Source organism: Lacerta agilis, chromosome 9 (assembly GCF_009819535.1).
Source record: "Lacerta agilis isolate rLacAgi1 chromosome 9, rLacAgi1.pri, whole genome shotgun sequence".
NCBI lineage: Eukaryota > Metazoa > Chordata > Lepidosauria > Squamata > Lacertidae > Lacerta > Lacerta agilis.
The window spans coordinates 64,445,946-64,467,227 of record NC_046320.1 but is presented as its reverse complement, the minus strand read 5'-3'; the positions used below and the strand labels follow the sequence as shown (position 1 = coordinate 64,467,227).

The 21,282-nt window shown below is 48.0% G+C and overlaps 1 protein-coding gene across 1 annotated transcript in view; it reads left to right on the top strand.

The window, feature by feature from the left end:
* The first annotated feature begins 15,614 nt into the window (after nt 1-15,614).
* SHROOM3 (shroom family member 3) overlaps nt 15,615-21,282 on the top strand; it is a 208,700-nt gene continuing 203,032 nt past the window's right edge. The window contains exon 1 of the mRNA XM_033160879.1: nt 15,615-15,803. Within this exon, the coding sequence (XP_033016770.1) occupies nt 15,636-15,803 (168 nt within the window). The 5' untranslated portion in view covers nt 15,615-15,635. The remainder of the gene's footprint in view (nt 15,804-21,282) is intronic.

Below are 21,282 nucleotides of genomic sequence, written 5' to 3'. Positions count from 1 at the left end.
CAATCCTCTGGCCACTGCTGAGTTTTCCAAATTTGCTGGCATATTGAGTGTAGCACCTTAACAGCATCATCTTTTAAAATTTTAAATAGTTCAGCTGGAATATCATCACTTCCACTGGCCTTGTTGTTAGCGAGGCTTTCTAAGGCCCATTTGACTTCACTCTCCAGGATGTCTGGCTCAAGGTCAGCAACCACATTACCTGGGGTGTATGAGACCTCCATATCTTTCTGGTATAATTCCTCTGTGTATTCTTGCCACCTCTTCTTGATGTCTTCTGCTTCTGTTAGGTCCTTTCCACTTTTGTCCTTAATTGTGGTAATCTTTGTACGAAATCTTCCTTTCATATCTCCAATTTTCTTGAACAAATCTCTGGTTTTTCCCATTCTGTTATTTTCCTCTATTTCTTTGCATTGCTCGTTTAGAAAGGCCCTCTTGTCTCTTCTTGCTATTCTTTGGAAATCTGCATTCAATTTCCTGTATCTTTCACGATTTCCCTCGCATTTTGCTTGCCTTCTCTCCCCCGCTATTTGTAAGGCCTCATTGGACAGCCACTTTGCTTTCTTGCATTTCTTTTTCATTGGGATGGTTTTCATTGCTGTCTCCTGTATAATGTTACGAGCCTCCATCCACAGTTCTTCAGGCACTCTATCCACCAAATCTAAATCCTTAAACCTGTTCTTCACTTCAACTGTGTATTCATAAGGAATTTGATTTTGATTGTATCTTACTGGCCCAGTGGTTTTTCCTACTTTCTTCAGTTTAAGCTGGAATTTTGCTATAAGAAGCTGATGATCTGAGCCACAGTCAGCTCCAGGTCTTGTTTTTGCTGAGTGTATAGAGCTTCTCCATCTTTGGCTGCAGAGAATATAATCAATCTGATTTCGATGTTGCCCATCTGGTGATGTCCATGTGTAGAGTCGTCTCTTGTGTTGTTGGAAAAGAGTGTTTGTGATGACCAGCTTGTTCTCTTGACAGAACTCTATTAGCCTTTGCCCTGCTTCATTTTGAACTCCAAGGCCAAACTTGCCAGTTGTTCCTTTTATCTCTTGACTCCCTACTTTAGCATTCCAATCCCCTATAATGAGAAGAACATCCTTCTTTGGTGTCATTTCTATAAGGTGTTGTAAGTCTTCATAGAATTGATCAATTTCAGTTTCTTCAGCACTGGTAGTTGGTGCATAAACTTGGATTACTGTGATGTTAAAAGGTCTGCCTTGGATTCGTATCGAGATCATTCTATCATTTTTGAAATTGCATCCCAGTACAGCTTTCGCCACTCTTTTGTTGACTATGAGGGCCACTCCATTTCTTTTACGGGATTCCTGCCCACAGTAGTAGATATGATAGTCATCCGAACTGAATTCGCCCATTCCTGTCCATTTTAGTTCACTGATGCCTAGGATGTCAATGTTTATTCTTGCCATCTCATTTTTTACCACATCCAGCTTTCCAAGGTTCATGGTTCTTACATTCCAGGTTCCTATGCAATACTTTTCTTTACAGCATTGGACTTTCCTTTCGCTTCCAGGCATATCAGCAACTGTGCGTCCTTTCGGCTTTGGCCCAGCCGCTTCATCAGCTCTGGATCTACTTGTACTTGTCCTCCGCTCTTCCCCAGTAGCATGTTGGACGCCTTCCGACCTGAGGGGCTCATCTTCCAGCGTCATATCTTTTATATGCCTGTTGTCTTTGTCCATGGAGTTTTCTTGGCAGGGATACTGGAGTGGCTTGCCAGTTCCTACTCCAGGTGGATCACGTTTGGTCCAAACTCTCCACTATGACCTGTCCATCTTGACCTGTCCATAGCTTCCTGAGTAATTCAAGCCCCTTCGCCACGACAAGGCAGTGATCCATGATTTTTTTTAGGATCAGCTAAAAGTTTTGCTGATCCTGAAGTTGAGGCTCCAGTACTTTGGCCACCTCATGAGAAGAGAAGACTCCCTAGAAAAGACCCTGATGTCGGGAAAGATGGAGGGCACAAGGAGAAGGGGACGACAGAGGATGAGATGGTTGGACAGTGTTCTCGAAGCTACTAACATGAGTTTGGCCAAACTGCGAGAAGCAATGAAGGATAGGCGCGTCTGGCGTGCTCTGGTCCATGGGGTATGAAGAGTCAGACACGACTGAACAACAACAAAAGTTTTGCAGCTTTTTTGCAAAGGGAAAAGCCCTGGTTCTTTTTGAGGATCAGCTAAAAGTTTTGCAGCTTTTTTTTGCAAAGGGAGAAAAGCAAAGCTCCTTTTTGCAAAGGGGGAAAAGCAAAGCCATTTCTGCAGTTTCCAGACAGATAATCTAATCAGCCAGTCACATGTTGCTGGGGGAACAAACAACCTCCCTCTGCAGCACATTCAACAAAGGAGGGCGGGGCTGAAAGGAAGCCGGGACTCTTATCTCTCTCCCAATCTCTTGCTGATCAGCTGCACAGCGGGGTCCTTTCAACACCCCTTTTTCTCTTTGTAAAATAAAAAGCACTATCTGCTTTTGGCCCCTGGGCAATTCGGCTCCAGGGACCACCATTCACTCCATAAGACGCACAGATACCCCCCCCTTAATTTTTAGGAGGGAAAAAGTGCATCTTATGGAGCGAAATACGGTAAATGCAAGTCTCCAGGACTTAGGTCCTGGGCCCCTTTGAAATACTGTAATAAAGTCTGGAATTAAGATTGCCAGAAGAAATATCAACAACCTCAGATATGCTGATGACACAACCTGGATGGCAGAAAGTGAGGAGGAATTAAAGAACCTAAGCTTTCTAGAGGGAGATAACACGAAGAACTATCAGAAGCAGTGACAACCATTGCTTGCCTAATTCCTGCTGCTGTCCTACGGAAGCAGCAGCTGTTTCTACCAGGAAACATTGGGTGTTCCTTTCTGTTGGAGTGGTGCATTCTTGGCTACATGAGTAAGGGCTAGTCACTGATGAGCTCAGGAAATAGAGGAAATGATTGCTTGAGATTCTAAAAAGTATACTGATAGACCAGTCGATTTGATAGTCCTGTATGAGTTGTAGAAAACTGTTGTGTCGTGGGTTCTGGTAGCAATAAGTCCAGCAACACTTCTTAGTGAACAGCTCTTTATTATAAGGGATAAGACAAGACTGGGGAATAGGGGGTAGGGAAAGCTCTATTTATAGACACATTGGGAAAAGATACATTTTAGCGGGAACCAATAATATTCAAACTTTCCGGCGGGACTCAATCAGGCTGTGGATTGTACTCTTCAAATTGACCAATAACATTACTTTACCCGGCTGACAGAATATCTTATTTAATACACAACACTCCCCCGCACCCAGTTGATACTATACACGTAATCTTTCAAGTGTTGCGGAGGTCTTCGAATCCTACCGGATCGCCTAACCCCCGGTGTGTCACTCCTTGGACTATCCGTGGTCAGACTTCTCTCCCCAATAACATCGGGTACCTCAGCTGGAACTGTGTCACTAGCTGACTCCCTAGGCTGACTAGTTGTCACCGGGTTAGGTTCATCAGTGGTGATCTCAGCTTCCTGACTCTCTGAGCCCTCCACCACCTGTGGCCCGGAGCCATCCTGGCCAGACTGCTGCGATTCACTGAACGCCGGCAGAGTTGTGTGCGGCTCCTCCCCACTCGGGCTTACCCTGCTTGGAACCCGGCGCCTTAGCTGGTCAATGTTGCGGCACATTACTCTGCCATCCTCTAACGTCACAAAATACGACACTGGCCCACTGGGTCGGGTGACCACCCCCGGCACCCATGCTGGTCCCCTTGCATAGTTCCGGACCCAAACCAAATCCTCTGTTGTCAGGTATCGGGTTCTATCAACCTCGGCAGCCGGTGGCTCTCTTGCATCGCGGCCCGGCACCTTGTCAGGGTGGACGTAGTCTAGGATTGTGGCTAACCTCCTCCCCATTAATAACTCAGCTGGGGACTTGCCTGTAGATGCACACGGCGTTGTGTGCTGCAGGAACAACATCCTCGCAATGCGAGCAGACCAATTCCCTTCCAAGAGGCGTGCTATTGCACCCTTGGCTATGCGCACCATCCGTTCGGCTTGTCCGTTCAAGGATGGATGAAAGGGAGCTGAAGTTACCCCTCTAATGAAGTTATCGGCCAGGAATGCCCTGAACTCTTGGGACACAAAAGCCGCCCCGTTGTCTGATACAATGGTCTTGAGTAACCCATGCGTTGCAAACAAAATGCGAAGGGCCCTGATTACAGCAGCTGAGGACATGTTAGGAACAATCGAGACCTCCAGCCATTTCGAGTAGGCGTCTACTACGATTAAGAACACCTTTCCCTGATACGGCCCTGCAAAATCTACATGGAGCCAGCTCCATGGGTTCTTGGCCCGCTCCCACCAATGCACTGGTGCCCTGGGCATTTCTGGGTGCACCTCCTGGCACACTCGACAGGTGCGCACCCATTGTTCAATGTCCTTGTCCATGCCTGGCCACCACACATAGCACCTGGCTAAAGATTTCATCCGAACCATGCCCGGATGACCCATGTGTAATGTATCTAACACCTCATTCTGTAGAGACCTTGGAATAACCACCCTATCGCCCCACAATATGCAACCCTTATGGAGGGACAGCTCATTTTGTCTTGCCATGAAAGGTCTAAATTTCTCTTCCTGAGTCCCACTTGGCCATCCCCTCCCCACCCACACAAGGACACGGGCGAGGACGGGGTCCCTTTTTGTTCTCGCAGCGATTTCGACGGCAGTCACGGGTGGTCCGGGAAGTGTCTCCATCATCATGACGTGCTCGGCCGGAGCTGGGTCGTCGTCAGCTGCTCCAGGTAGTGGTAGACGACTCAGCGCATCCGCATGGCACAACAGCTTACCCTTCACATGACACAGTTCGTATTGAAATCCATTCAAAAAGATGGACCATCGGAGCATGCGTGGAGACAAAATTTGAGGCGTTTGTTTATGCGGGCTGAACAGACCCAGCAAAGGCTTGTGGTCCGTTTGAATTGTGAAAGGGCGGCCGTACACGTAGTCATGGAACTTCTTGATTCCTGTGACTATAGCCAGTGCCTCCTTATCAATCTGGGCGTAGTTCCGCTCTGTGGGGCTCAAGGTTCTGGAATAGAATGAGATTGGACGCTCCGACCCGTCCGCCTCCCTGTGACTCAAGACAGCCCCTACGCCATATTGTGAGGCATCACACGCCAGCACCAATGGTTTAGCAGCATCGTAGTGGGCAAGTGTACTTTCCTTTGACAGCACGCCCCACAGCGTTTCAAAAGCTCTCTGTTGCGGTTGCCCCCAACGCCATGCACACTTCTTTTGTAGTAGCCGATGCAATGGTTCGGCTATCGATGCCTTGTGTGGCACAAAGGCGTGATAGAAATTGACAAGGCCCAAGAAGGACTGCAGCTCAGCCTTGTTACTAGGTGTCAGTGCAGATAGCCTTAACCTTGTCTTCCATGGGGTGGATGCCAGCAGCATCAATTCTGTACCCTAAGAAGTTCACAGCTGCTACCCCAAAACTACATTTCTCTTTTTTTTAGTTTTAACCCCGCATCCCTGAATTTGCATAGGACTGTCTGGATGCGTCCCAGTAGCTCTTGAGCATCCTTGCCCGCGATTAACACATCATCAAAATACGGAAGGACGCCTGGCAGGCCCCGTAACAGGCGCTCCATAAGACTTTGAAATATGCCAGGTGCCACGCAGACTCCAAACTGTAGCCTATTCACCTTAAAGGCGCCCTTGTGCGTCACAATTGTCTGGATTTCTGCGGACGCTGGAGTCACTGGAAGCTGCTGGTATGCCTGTGCCAAGTCAATCTTTGCAAACACCTTGCCCCCAGCCAGCTTCGCTAATAGTTGGGACACTACTGGAATTGGATAAGAGTTGCCCCTGATGGCCTTATTAATCGTACATTTGTAATCCACACAAATTCGTATTTCCCCATTAGCCTTCAGGGGTGTGACAATGGGTGTTTCCCATTTAGCAGAGTCCACTGGTGAAAGCACCCCTTGCTGTATTAGCTTCTCCAATTCAGTCTCTATTTTAGGCTGTAGAGCAAATGGAACCCGCCTGGGTTTGAGGCGGATTGGCGCAACCCCCGGGTCCAGTTCTAAGTCGATTGGAGGCCCTTTATAACATCCTAACTCTCCATTAAATAGCTCCCCAAATTCCGTGTACAGGGTGTCAAATGTCTCGGAAGCTATCTGGACCGTGTTGAGCCCTGAGATTCCCAACCCTAAGGCCGGGAACCAGTCCATACCCAGCAGGCTAGTGCGCTTCCCTTTTGCGATCACAAGCTTTAATACGGCCTCCCTCTCGCGGAACTGTACGTTAACTGCGCACATACCTATAATGTCTATGCGGCCGGCGGAATAGGATTGTAGAGTAGCCGGAAAGGGCTCCAATCTCGGAAGCTTACCTCTAGGGAATAACGATCTGGCCGTGTCCTCCGAGACTATGGAGAATCCGGATCCGGAATCCACCTCCATGTTACACGGCTTCCCTTCGATTAGGACCCGCACAGCTGGTTTCCCTTGGGCTGGAAATGCCACAGTTTTGCCCTCGATTTGCGTGACGTAGTTGCAATCGTCGAGTTGGTGCGTCGCTGTGGATGTCCTCTGACCTCTTGGTTTCACGGACCCCGACGTGCCACTCGACTTGCAGACCCTTGCTATGTGCCCCGTTTTCCCACAAGCATGACACGTTGTTTCTCGGAACCGGCACTTCCTTCTCTCATGAGATCCGCCGCAGCCAGGGCATACCCCCCGACGATCTTTATTTGCTGTGCTCTCCTGTTGCACCATCTCTATTCTCCGCACCGGGCTTTGGTTGGGGCTGACATCCTGGTCGTTCACGGTGTGGGTTGACTCTCCAGCTCTCTTTTCGGCTCGCTGGCCCGGGTTTTGCTCCTCTCTCTCAGCGCTTTCTGTCGCAATGGCCTCTCGGAGCGCTGTCGTGAGATCCATGTCTTGTTTTGCTGCAATCCGCCTGCGGCCCTTGCTGCTGCGAAGACCGCACACAAACCGATCCAGCAGGGCCTCTTCCAAGTTGGCGAACTTGCAGTGTCTCGCCAGCTTCCTTAATTCGGTGAGAAAAACTGCTACCGTCTCTCCAGGTCGTTGATGTCTCTTATGGAATTCGATGCGCCATGTCATCTTAGATGCTGTAGGATTAAGGTGTTTCGAGAGGTGTTCCGTAATACTCGCGAACGACGCCTCCCGCAGTGTTGTGGGGGCCAGAAGTGCCCGAGCCAACTCAAAGGTCTCTGCCCCGCAGCAACTCAGGAACAACGCCTTCTTCTTATCCTCGTCAGTGACCCCTTTTGCAGCCACGCTGAATTCAAAACGCTCGAGGTAAGCATCCCACGCCTCAGTTGCTCCGGGATGAAATGGTTCCATGAACCGTGACGCTGCCATCTTAGTGGACTGATCTGTCCTGTCAGTCACAGGGAGTCTTGTCGCCAGAATCAGGTCGCTAGGGTTGACAACCCTCAGACGGCCTAATTCAATCCCATCCTCATCGCCAGTATGTTGTGTCTTGGGTTCTGGTAGCAATAAGTCCAGCAACACTTCTTAGTGAACAGCTCTTTATTATAAGGGATAAGACAAGACTGGGGAATAGGGGGTAGGGAAAGCTCTATTTATAGACACATTGGGACAGAGGGAAAGGATACATTTTAGCAGGAACCAATAATATTCAAACTTTCCGGCGGGACCCAATCAGGCTGTGGATTGTGATTGTACTCTTCAAATTGACCAATAACATTACTTTACCCGGCTGACAGAATATCTTATTTAATACACAACAAAAACAAACCAGCTCTTTGTTATATCTGGTGAAGAGTTCAGTGTAACAGCAAAGCATACTCGCCTGTTTTTGTTCTACTTTATTGCCTAATTTTAATCACTTGTGGAAAAGCAAGAATGATCTATTTGAGATGTTAACTGAACTGACCCTTATGAGAAGGCAGTGTATATGGAATATTTTCTGTGTAGCTCAGCTCAGATCTGTAAAGACAGATCAATAATAATAATAATAATAATAATAATAATAATAATAATAATACCATGTCTTTTAAACACAGAAGCTGGATGATGCATTCTCAGTTTGATTAAGCCAAAATATATCAGTGCCTCCTAACACGCCAAACAAATACAAGTTAAGATCTGTACATCAACATTTCAGGAAAGAATTAATATAATAATGTATTCACATTAGCATGAAAATTTTTTCTCATTGTTCAGTGAGCTGCTGAGACAGTGCTTGGACAACTGTGCCCTCCTTTGCATGTCTACTTAGAAGTAAGCTGCACTGAGTTCTATGTGCAAAAGCTCCCTCAACTCAGGACCCAAACCCTGGAATGCACAGTTTTTCAGCTCGTTCATTGCTATATTTCCCTATTCTTTACAAAATGTCATCAGAATAAATCCAATCAGGCTCTATTTATGACAGCTAGTGTCTCTGTCTTTAGAATAACAAACCGTGTGGCGCAGCCAGCCTATCACCCCATCTGAATGGCAGGAGGTGGCAATGGGGGCGCTCCACTGCGCTGAGCCCCCGTTTGTGATCTGCCTTGCTTGGCTGAATGTGCGTTGCCTGGGGGGGATCCCACCTCCTAGATCCCCACTAGGAAAGGGGGCGACTCTGCCAGCTTGGTTGAAAGCAGGGTGCAGAATCCGCCCTGCTAAGAGTGTGTCGATTTGGAGGAAGCAGGTAATGAGCTTTGGGTTGGCTGCACAGCTGGTGGGTAGGAGGCTGGGAAAGGGTGGGTGGGGGCTTGGAGAGGGGTCCGTTCTGCAGCATCCCAACAGCTTCTGCTCCAGAGCCAGTTTTCTGGGGCCAAGGCCGCAGCAGAGTGCCTCTGAGCATGTGCAGAGAGAGGTCCCATTTGCTGGCTGCTGAGCAGGCATTCATTGCCACTTTCCTGCTTTGTATAGTTTGTTTAACTTTACAAAGAAGCAAGAGTTTTTTGGGGGGGAGATTTTTGAGTGGATTAATCCCAAAGTTACAAATATCCACTTGGTTGTTTTTTTATTTTATTTGCTTACTAAAAAGGAACATAAGCACTTGAGTACATCTATAGAAAGTCCATGGATGGAAACACCTACTGTAATAGATCTTAGCCGACACTTTTGCATAAATATTGGACCCTTGGTGCACCCCTGATCTATTAGAAGCAGACCCCACAATCCTTGAAGGAGACACTTGAGAATTGCTTTGCTATGTTTCATAGGAAGCAGTCTGCAAATGGAATGGAATGGAAAGGAAATAAATAAATATTGGAACTTGATCCTCTCCTGACATCTGGTGGCTTTTGTTTTGAACTGAGAGATTTCACTTTCTTGGGTTCCATGATCACTGCAGATGGTGACAGCAGTCACGAAATTAGAAGACGCCTGCTTCTTGGAAGAAAACCAATGACAAACCTAGACAGCATCTTAAAAAGCAAAGACATCACCTTGCCAACAAAGGTCCGTATAGTTAAAGCTATGGTTTTCCCAGTAGTAATGTACGGAAGTGAGAGCTGGACCATAAAGAAGGCTGATCGCCGAAGAATTGATGCTTTTGAATTATGGTGCTGGAGGAGACTCTTGAGAGTCCCATGGACTGCAAGAAGATCAAACCTATCCATTCTTAAAGAAATCAGCCCTGAGTGCTCACTAGAAGGACAGATCCTGAAGTCGAGGCTCCAGTACTTTGGCCACCTCATGAGAAGAGAAGACTCCCTGGAAAAGACCCTGATGTTGGGAAAGATGGAGGGCACAAGGAGAAGGGGACGACAGAGGATGAGATGGTTGGACAGTGTTCTCGAAGCTACTAACATGAGTTTGGCCAAACTGCGAGAGGCAGTGAAGGATAGGCATGCCTGGCGTGCTCTCGTCCATGGGGTCACGAAGAGTCGGACACGACTGAACGACTGAACAACAGCACTTTCTAGGTATTAATTACTAGTTGAGGGATACAGTACAGTGGTACCTCGGGTTAAGTTCGCTTCAGGTTAAGAACTCCGCTTAAGAACAGAAATCGTGCTCTGGCGGCGCAGCCGTAGCAGGAGGTCCCATTAGCTAAAGTGGTGCTTCAGGTTAAATACGCTTCAGGTTAAGAATGGACCTCCGGAACAAATTAAGTACTTAACCCGAGGTACCATTGTATAGCAGGGGTCCCCAAACTAATGCCCGGGGGCCGGATGTGGCCCAATTGCCTTCTAAATGCGGCCCGCAGACGGTCCGGGAATCAGCGTGTTTTTACATGAGTAGAATGTGTGCTTTTATTTAAAATGCATCTCTGGGTTATTTGTGGGGCATAGGAATTCGTTCATCCCCCCCCCCCAATATAGTCCAGCCCTCCACATGGTCTGAGGGACGGCGGACCGGCCCCCAGCTGAAAAAGTTTGCTGACCCCTGGATTAGGCTTTTGGACGGTCTGGGAATCAGCGTGTTTTTACATGAGTAGAATGTGTGCTTTTATTTAAAATGCATCTCTGGATTATTTGTGGGGCATAGGAATTCGTTCATTTTTTTCCCTCCAAAATATAGTCCGGCCCCCCACAAGGTCTGAGGGACAGTGGACAGGCCCCCCGCTAAAAAAGTTTGCTGACCCCTTCAGTATAGGAATCTGTGGCATTTGATATTGCTGGACTATGCCTCCCATCACCCCTGACCATTGTCCATACACCATACCATCCAAGGCTGACGACAACTGGCATCAAACCACATTTGAAGGCTCATACATGTTTATGGTTGGGGAGAGCTGCTCTATCAAGTATGCAGACAAGCATTAATTGTAGCAGACTTATCTGTCTTGATGATTTGCTTGTATTTCACCTACTGTAACAGAAACAGATCGCATTCAGTCTACAACTAAGAGGGATATTTTTCAGATTCTGAAAGTGCAGCGACAGAAAGAGCAAAATACAGTTAGATTAAGTAATTGTGTTAATTTGTAAAGCAGGAATAAGGTGCTTATACAGTGGTACCTCTGGTTACAAACGGGATCAGTTCCGGAGCCCCGTTCGTAATCTGTGACGTCCATATCGTGAAGTGATGTGCCTGCGCAAGTGCGAAACGCGATTCGGCGCATGTGAGAGACATCACTGCACGCTTCTGCGCATGCGCGATGCGGCGAACCCGGAAGTAACCCGTTCCGTTATTTCCGGGTCACCGGGGTGCATATCCCAAACGTACGCATCCCGCAGCCTACGTAACACGAGGCATGGCTGTATACAGTATATGCTTCAAACCCCTTAAGGAAGAGATATTTGTCATACCGTATCATCTTCAATCATGTCATATGGGAAGCTGAAATGAGAAACTGCTGCAAATATTGTCACCGCTTCTTACTTTTTCAACATCTCAAGTGTTACATACTGTTCTCTGAAAAAGGAACTTATTTTACAAGGAGTTTCAGCTTGGTAGTTGGCTTATGGATTTCCTGGCACTAAAAAAATATCTTGTCGTTCTTTGCTGAAGAAGCACATCACTTTCTTGCATTTTATGGAACTGCGGAAAACTTTGACGATACACAATCTTAAACTGAAATAAGGTGGGCAGGTGTGACGGGCAGATGTGGAGGACTCCCTGGTCCTGAATGGGGTAACTGTGCCCCTGTGCAGCCTGGGAGTCATTTTGGACTCACAGCTGTCCATGGAGGCACAGGTCAATTTTGTGTCCAGGGCAGATGTTTATCAGCTCCATCTGGTACGCAGGCTGAGGCCCTACCTGCCTGTGGACTTTCTCGCCGGTGTGGTGCATGCTCTAGTTATCTCCCGCTTGGACTACTGCAACGTGCTCTACGTGGGGCTACCTTTGAAGGTGACCCGGAAACTACAACTAATCCAGAATGTGGCAGCTAGACTGGTGACTGGGATTGGCCGCCGGGACCATATAACACTGGTCCTGAAATATCTTCACTGGCTCCCAGTACGTTTCCGAGCACAATTCAAAGTGTTGGTGCTGACCTTTAAAGCCCTAAATGGCCTCTGTCCAGTATACCTGAAGGAGCGTCTCCACCCCCATCATTCTGCCCGGACACTGAGGTCCAGCACCGAGGGGATGGGGGGAGGCAGCAGGAAGTGAAGCGGATGTTGCTGGGTCATCCCAGGTGCTGGGTCATGCCAGCAACATCCCCTTCTCTTCCTGCTGCCTCCCCCCCATCCCCCACCGCATTCGGCGGGAGGTGGGGGGAGGCAGCTGCGATGGCTGCTTTTGGGATCGGTGGGTGGCAGGGAGGTTGGTGGAGGATTTCCTCCACCACCCCATGCGCTGCCCGCCGATCCCAAAAGCAAGTGCAAGGTGTGGGGTGGTGGAGAAAACAGCGGGGATGCTGCTGCTTTCTCCACCACCCTGCGCCCCACGCGCCAATGCCAGAAGCAGGCTCATCCCCGCATGCTTTAAAGGGACATGGGGACGAGGGGAGAAACAGAGCGTTCTCCCCTCGTCCCCATGTCCCTTTAAAGCAAGCAGGGATGAGCCGCTGTGAAGGGAGAAGGGGCTCCCCCTCCAGCGACCCCCTCCCTGCCTTTTAGAGGAGGAAAACCAGGAAAATATTTTTCCCTGGGTTTTCCCCTTAAAAAAAAAACAGGTGCGTCTAGTGGTCCGGAGCGCCTTATGAACCGAAAAATACGGCAAGCCTCAGTACCTCCCAAGAACACCTAGTAGAGGCATACCGAATTACATTGTTTTTTTCTCAGAAGCACAGGCCAATTGCCAGATGGTGAATGCAGCCTTTTAGAAAAAGTTGCAGAAGCAGGAAGGATCTGAAGGCATGACGATAGCCAGAGAGTTTTTGAAGAATAAAGAAACTGAAGCAAGTAGTGTAGAGGGACATAGTGAAAGTTTCAAGGATTGTGGGGGAGAAGCTGAGGATGGCTATGAGGAAGGATACAAGGAGGAAGAGATGCAAGGAATGGAGGAGAATGTGCAGGGTACTGGCAGGGGTTGAGGAGTATCGAAATGAATAGGACAGGCTGGGCTCAGCCCAAGAGCCCAACCCTTGAAGACAGAAAGCTATGGTTTGACTGGAGGAAGGAAAGGGGGGACTTACTTTTTGGTTTCCAGTTTTAATTTCGCTGGGAGAGCTAGGACTGTGAGGCTCTCGGACTCTCCTGATAAAGGCGAGGGTTGCAGGGTAGCAACCTCCCCCACCTCCTTGTTGTTTCATGCTGGTTCTTTTTCTCATTTCTGGTCGTTGCACAACAGCTGCCTTGTACTTCCTTATTTGTTACTGCATCTTTTCTGGTTTTATGCAATGGATTCTGAAAAGTGTGCCTGCGAAGAGGCAGGGGTTTTAGAGGACGTAAGACCTTTAGGGTCCTTTAGAGTCATGGTTTTTGAAGATATAGCTGCACAGTGCTATACTCTCCTTTCTTAGAGAGCCAGTGTGGTGTAGTGGTTAAGAGTGGTAGACGTGTAATCTGGGGAACCGGGTTCGCGTCTCCGTTCCTCCACATGCAGCTGCTGGGTGACCTTGGGCTAGTCACACTTCTCTGAAGTCTCTCAGCCCCACTAACCTCACAGAGTGTTTGTTGTGGGGGATGAAGGGAAAGGAGATTGTTAGCCGCTCTGAGACTCCTTAAGGGGAGTGAAAAGCGGGATATCAAATCCAAACTCTTCTTCTTACCTATGTAGCTCTCTCTGGAGGAATTGGTGTTGAAATTCAATGGATTAAGAGGTGAACTTCTTCTCTCTTCCTCTTTAGCAAAAAGGCTGAGAGAAAGAGGGCTGTGTGGGTGTTTTTGCAAACTGTCTCTCTTTGGTCTCTTTGGGAAGCCACAACCTTCTCTTCCCCTTCTTCGCCTAACTTTGTTATCTGTGGTCTTCAGACTTTTATTCTGTTTTCCTTCGATAAGTAATTCTCCTAGCCTTTTGAAAGTGGGTGATTTATGTTTCATTGAATTGTGTAGAGTTGGAAGGGATCCTGTGGATCTTCTATACCAGGCATGTCCAACAGGTAGATCGTGATCTACCGGTAGATCACTGGACGTCTGTGGTAAATCAGTGGCTCCCCCCAAAGAAGCTAAAAAACTTTGGCTCCCCTAAAAAAAGCTCAACATCTTTGTCCTGCACCCCTAAAATGACTTGAAACACCAAAAATAGGGCTTTCCTTCCTAAAAAAAAAGCTCAATGTCACTTTCCTCTTCCCTAAAGAAGCTCAACAACTTTGACCTGAACCCCCCAAAAGGGGGTAGATCACTGCCAGTTTTTAACTCTGTGAGTAGATCACAGTCTCTTGGAAGTTGGCCACCCCTGTTCTAGACCAACCACTAGTAAGAATCTCAAGATATAGATTCCCTGAAGCGGTATTTGCTGGTGTATGTTTAGTTTTCTTTTTCATGTGATGCTGAGATACAGCATGAGACTTTTAAACTCACAGTCGTGGGTTCGAACCCCACGTTGGGCAAAAGATTTCTGCATTGCAGGGGGTTGGACTAGATCCTCGTGGTCCATTCTAACTCAACGATTCTAAGATTCTTTTAAAAATGCACTTTCTGGTCCCTTCCAACTCTGCAGTTCTGTGATGCTATGAATCGATGATATAAATGGAGCGTTTTGGGGCAGGATCTCCCATAAATCACCCGGTGCCTAACCCATAATCATATTTGTGGCCAACGAATACTGAATTGGAGTGGAGATTCTAAAGCATTTTTCAACAAATAATTAGCAAAGTGATGTTTTCCCCAGAAGGCAGAAGAAACTCCTTGACAGTAGCAGCCTCTGGAGTCCTTATAAATATGGAAACCTCAGTTATGAGACGCCACACAGTTTGTTTGTTTTTTTGGCATGCAGTGGCAAAAACAGACAAGTTTTCTTTTTCTCTCTCCCTCTTTTCCCCCAGTTGAACACTCTCATTTAGCAGCAGGCATGACAACACGGTCAAGCGAGCGCAGTGAGAAAGTGCTGGAAAGAGCTAAGCTATCTCCTTAACATTTTTTCGAGGGATTAATTTCACCTGCCTTTCCTGTTTTCCTGGCACGCTCTCTTTCCCCCTTTATAAACTCAGATGGGAAACTATTTCAAGTCCCCAGCTCTGAGGGAACAAAGTTGTTTAAGGTCCGGGCTTTTTACTCCCTTCCCCCTGCTACTTTTGACAAGTCACAAAATTGTGAAGTTAGCAGAAAAGCGAGCTGGCAGACAGGGGGTGGGAGATGCTTCCATTCTTTAGATGCAATGAACTGAGGAAAAAACGGCCATTGTAATGGTAAATTGCTCACAGAAGGGGAGAAAGGGCTGATAATCAATATGAAAAAATAATAATGAAGCGCTGGTGTGCATTTGAGGAGCTTGCTACCCAAAGCATTTAAATGTCGTCTTTTTTTTCCTTTTTATGCTGAAAAGCCACCGATTGGAAATGTTAAGGGAAAGAATGAAGAGGCAAAAGGAAGGATCTTACCCGGGACAAATGTTTGCACGGGGAGAAATGCTTCGTGTTCAAAAAGCTGCATCCAAAAAGTTGGAAGTTCTGAGATGGAAATGATGTGCAGATTGAGCTTTGCCCTCTGGGCTTCTGCTGAGAAGGAAAACACAACCTCCTGGCAATCCTAGCAGCCTGCGATCCTGTAGACTATGAGACAATTCATCATGGACGTGAGGGATTTTAATCTTCTACTCTCTCCTCCTCTTCCCCAGACTCTTCCAGTCACTGCTTTTTGCCTTCAGTGAAGGCTTGAGAATATAAACATGAGGATGCTGGACAATATAGACAGGACTATTTTTTCTTCTTCAGAAGCAAACTTAACCCATAAAGGAAGATACATTTATTTAGCGGTTTTGCTACAAGGAGGTCCTCCGTGGGGATTTACTTTGAAAGGTGGACTGGAGCATGGGGAACCATTAATCATCTCCAAGGTAACCTTGTTTACTTGAATTAAAGATGCGTTCAGCTGCAGATTGGGCCAAAATTGTGGTTAAAATGTAATCTAGGTGGAGAGTGGATTCGTTTTTTGTTTTTTTAAGTCCAGGATGTGCTTGCTGTGAACTCTTCGATTCACTGAGAGGTTAATTCAGTACTTTGGTATACTGTGGAGCAAAAGGACATTTGGCGCAAGCCACGGGGAACTTCTTTTGCACAAACCCCATTAAAATAAATGGGAATTGTGCAAAAATCGTGTTCCAAAGGAGCTTGCGCAGAAGAGGACATATCCTGCACTTAAATTTCTTTTCTGTATTCTAGGGGAAATCTCTCACAACGCTAACCTAATTTACAATTAAAATAAGCTGGCATACTTGGACTTAAACTGATTTAGTCTAATTCATGTCAAAGAGATCAAACTGGCTTAAATCAATGAAGGTCGGTTTAGCAGATCAAGTTTTGTGAGAAAGAGAAAGAAGAAACTTTATTTGTTATTAGTGTTTTGGTTCTTGGTTTTTAAATTCAGGTAGCTGGTTTGTGTGAAATGTTAGCTGTAACTACAGAATGCTGCTGTGCTGTTGGTTCTAGAGAAAGTAACAGAGGGAAGCCTTGAAGTGGACTCTTTAATCAATAATGTGCAAGCTGTGGGGTTTCACTGAACTCTTTTTCAAGCGGCGCAAAAGCTTTTTGGGAGACCACAAACCAGTATAATCTTACAGACAAAAGTTCTTCCAAGAAAATAATGATGTGAGGGCAAGGATGCAGAGTCAAGTGTGGCAGAATTGGTTTGAAGATATGTTGACTGCAGACACTTGTTTTCAGGGCAGAAAATATACCATTGCATTTGCAGTATCTGATCGTCTCCACCTTTTAGTTTGCTTTGCAAAGCATAGGCCATAGAAGGTTGCACATTGAAAAATATGATTAAGGGAGTGATCTGATCTGCTTCTTCAATATCAGAGCACAAAATCAGGTCAAGAGTTGACTCTTTATCTTTGAAGAGAAAAAGTGTCCTGCCTGCCTGCCCAATATGGAGGCTGTAATCTGTGAACATAGATTACAAGAAGGACCATAAAGAAGGCTGATCGCCGAAGAATTGATGCTTTTGAATTATGGTGCTGGAGGAGACACTTGAGAGTCCCATGGACTGCAAAAAGATCAAACATATCCATCCTTAAAGAAATCAGTGCTCACTGGAAGGGCAGATCCTGAAGTTGAGGCTCCAGTACTTTGGCCACCTCATGAGAAGAGAAGACTTCCTGGAAAAGACCCTGATGTTGAGAAAGATGGAGGGCACAAGGAGAAGGGGACGACAGAGGATGAGATGGTTGGACAGTGTTCTCGAAGCGACTGGCATGAGTTTGGCCAAACTGTGGGAGGCAGTGGAGGATAGGGGTGCCTGGCGTGCTCTGGTCCATGGGGTCACAAAGAGTCGGACACGACTGAACGACAACAAATCTGTGTATAGCCTTGCCCCTAACTCTGGCCTTGAGATTTTGTGAGGGAACCGTAACCATGCCCCATGTGAGATCTCAGCACCAGCCACACTGAAGACACTGGGACCCTGCGCTGCCTCCCAATCTGTCCTGCTTCCCTCACTGATGGCTTCAGCTAATTGACACCATTCACCGGGTGAATGCTGGTGAAAAGCATTATGGTGCCCAAGGTGCCGCCAGCTCTTCCTCTGCTCCCTTGGCTTACTTTAAAAAGAATTTTGCCCACAATGTGCATACCATAGGAATCAACTCCTAGGGGCCAAGGTCCCTTCACCCCCACCCCAATAAAATATTTGAGGATCCTTCCCCCCTCCCAAGTTGATGGGCATTGCCATTCAAGTGATGTGCATGTGCCGCGTCTCGTGATCGGTTATGCAGTTTGCCAACTTCTCATCTTTCTCTACTTTGAAACTCTTTTGTTGCTGTTAATGTATTGTTGCCACTGAAAGTCTCCCCACTTACTTTCTGCTTAGTTCTGAGCTGTCATGAGCTCCAGAGATGACCACCTCCAAGAAGGGGTGATGGTCTAAGCAGGGGGAGGTCAGTAGCTCCTGTTTCCTCGTGCATGATGGAAGAGCAAATCTAAGCAGTGGTGGAGTTTCATGCTCTGGCACTGGGGGGGGGGGGCGGAGAGCAGGTGGGGGAGGGGCAGGCACGCGTCCGCAGGGGCATGACGTGTGTCCTGGGGCATGGCACGCCGCTTCCAGCGTGGCCGTGGCTTCCAGCATGGGCAGGGGGCAGCCGCGATGGCACCCCACCAGGATCGCACTGCCGGTGGCGGTGCACCCTCCCCCTCCCCCCGCACTCCTCTTCCTCCGCCAGTGAATGTAAGTCCCTTGGAGAGAGGCCAAGGCTCCAGAACCACAGAGAGCATTCCTGACGCCTAACACCCAAGCTGTCTCGACAAGGTCCTGGACCAAGTGGCTGAGTTTTGCAACAGGACTTAGCGGCTAATGAGCGGAGGCTTCACCCCTTGAGTCCTGCCTTTCGGCTAGTTAAAGGGCTGAAGCCTTTTGCAGCTGTTGGTTCCCCTTGGGGGTAGTGGGGTTTCCATCTGTGGGGATCTCTCTTAGAGAACTCTTGATCCCCTGAGGAATCTGTGGGACCAGCTGTCTGTATGTGGTGTGAGAGGTTTGTCCTTGCTGATTATAGCACACAGACCAGGGCATGTGTGCTGGCCCCAGGGGTTTGTCCATGAAGCGAGGTCCAAGTCCAGTCCTGGGTCTAGGGGTCCAAAGGAGTTCAGTCCGGTGGGGAGCGAGGCAGGGAGCAGGTCAAGGTCCAAGGCAGGTGCAGGCACGAGGTTGCAGGTTGAGCATACGCTTGCAACTAAGTTGCTCACGCAACTTGGGCTGGGTCTGGCTGGCTTTTATCTGGCCCTATGCTTAGGGCGGCCCCGATCCTCAGGAGACTCGCCTCTCCTCCGGCCCTGGAGGCGAGCACTCCTCCTGTAAGCACTTAGCTCTCTTCGCCTCTCTGTCCTGAGCCTCTGCAGCTCAGGAGAGGCTGGTGGGTTACTGGACCCAGGGGCTGCCTCAGCTTCCTCTGAAGAGGCTGGGAGTGGAGCACCTGCAGGCAATGGGTCCTCCCTCCCATCAGGAGCCAGAGCAGACTCTGCTGATGTCTGCACCTGGGGATCCAGCACAGGTGGGGATCCAGCACAGGTGGGGATCCTTCAGGCTCAAGCCCTGGCCCTGACTCAGCTGGTTCTGGAGGTGGGGAATCCTGTGCAGGCTGGGATCCCTCAGGTTCAGCATCAGAGTCTGACTCCCAGGCCATCACAACATGGGTCCTTCTGCTGTTCAGAGCTGCAGTTCCTGAAACACTTTGCTCTGATGGCTCCTGGTCCAGGGCAGTGACCTAAGAGCAAGGTGTTCTTTCTATACAAAGTGGACCAAGAGAGTGGCTAGAAATTCTCCTTACAAAATTAGTAGTTTAAAGGCTCTGTTTAAAAACTAGCCAGAATGGCAGAGCTGTGGCAGGCCAGGATTACTTTGCTCAGAATGCCTCACTCTGAGAAAGAGCCTTCCAGTATGGGCATGGGGATGGAGTGGGAACTCTGCAGGGTCCCACACAGTGCTAGGAACCTCAGCAGGTGAGCAGGTGGCAGCAGCATCACAGGCTGGCAGCAAGGCAAGGAAATGAAGGGTCCCGGAGGACCATCTCTTAGCTTTCACCACCTGAGGCACTTGCTTCATTTTGCCTAATGAAAGGGCCGGCCCTGCAGTTTGCACATTGACAAGTTGGCATACTGCTTTGCTACACCTTTGCAGTCCCATGGAGCTATATGCTGACCCACCCACCCACCCCACCCCACCCTGCAACCCTTGTGCTGCCTTTCCAAAGCCAGGTAAGTGAGGAATTGGGTTTTGGGAAGGAGGCAGGAGGGCTCTGACAGAATGCATTGACACTGAAAGTTGAGAAAAGGGGAAATCACAATCATAAGTCCACTCCTGAGCTCCTCATTCTATATTAAATTTAAGCAAAATCCTCTCCTGTGAGAACAATATGAAATGCAAGCCATTTAGCACTGAGAGGCGAAACAAGGTATTCCACCTCTTTTGGCTTAGAGGGAAGAGTGTTTTGTTGTATAAAAAGTGTAGTGCCGGTGTGGTGTAGTGGTTAAGAGCGGTAGATCCGTAATCTGGTGAACCGGGTTCGTGTCCCTGCTCCTCCACATGCAGCTGCTGGGTGACCTTGGGCTAGTCACACTTCTCTGAAGTCTCTCAGCCCCACTCACCTCAGAGTCTTTGTTGTGGGGGAGGAAGGGAAAGGAGAATGTTAGCCGCTTTGAGACTCCTTCGGGTAGTGAAAAGCGGGATATCAAATCCAAACTCTTCTAATATGCTCAGCTCATAGTTTTTAAACAACAACAAGAGGGATGGATGGTGCTTACTGCTGAAAATTAATGAGTCTATGGGACTTGGTTTCTACAACAACCAACTCCCTTAATGTCAAACATGCCTGGGGTGTGCATGATACCACCGGGAGCTCAGTCTCTTTGTCCCTGTTCCTTAAAACGTCTGCGCAAAATTGGTACTTCTGTTTTTCTTTTTAAAAGTTACTTATTGAAAGCGATTGTGATTGTGGCATTGTATTTACGTGCTTGTAGGGTCTGAGCTTCCTGACTCAATGTTTTGAGTTTGAACATACAGTAACTGGAATCCACAGCTAGAACTGATTTGTAAATCAACTTCAGAGCATTATTTCAGATCCTGGTTGCTACCCTCCCCCCAATAAATCCCTGGTTTGTAGGCAAATTTGGGTATGAACGTCAAAACAAATAACGATTTAGCTAGCCCATGGTATCATGTTAAGACCAATACCTGAATTCTTATTTAGGGCCTCAATAGAGCCCTGGTATCCAAATTGCTTCCTCCGGATATGAACCCATTATCTGCCAGGGACTGGCTGGATGACACCAGCCGGGGAACCGCCAAGGGAAGCCCCAGAGGAGGAAAGCTCAGAGCCCAGGGGTTGGTGGTGGGACACCGAGAAGAGGTCAGAGGGAGAAGAGTGGGAGGAGATGCTGGCTGCCAAAGGGGCAACAGGGTTTAGTGAGCAGGAAGAGCCTGTGAAAGGGAGCAGTTCAGACTCTGTGGCTGAAACAGAGGAGGGAGGTCAATGGACTATTGAAGAATCCAGCGAGTTTCCCTCTCCTGGTCTCCAATAACATGAAGGGTAACGAGGACGGCAGAACAGAAACCAGAGGTGCATAGATGCAGTTTGAGACTGCTTGGGAAACATCTGGGAGAGGAGGAACTTTAGAGAGGGTACAAGGTGGAGACCATCAGTCCTGGGCTAGCAACTGCTTCATAGGGCAAGACCTACTGAGAATGTTGCTGAGTAGATGCTTAAATAAAAAGCAGCTTAAATAAAAAGTTAACTTCACTGACAACTGGCTCTGCTTCTTTGGCTGACCAGCATCTGACTCCAGCCCTGACATTACCCTAGACCAGTTTTCCCAATCTTGGTGTCC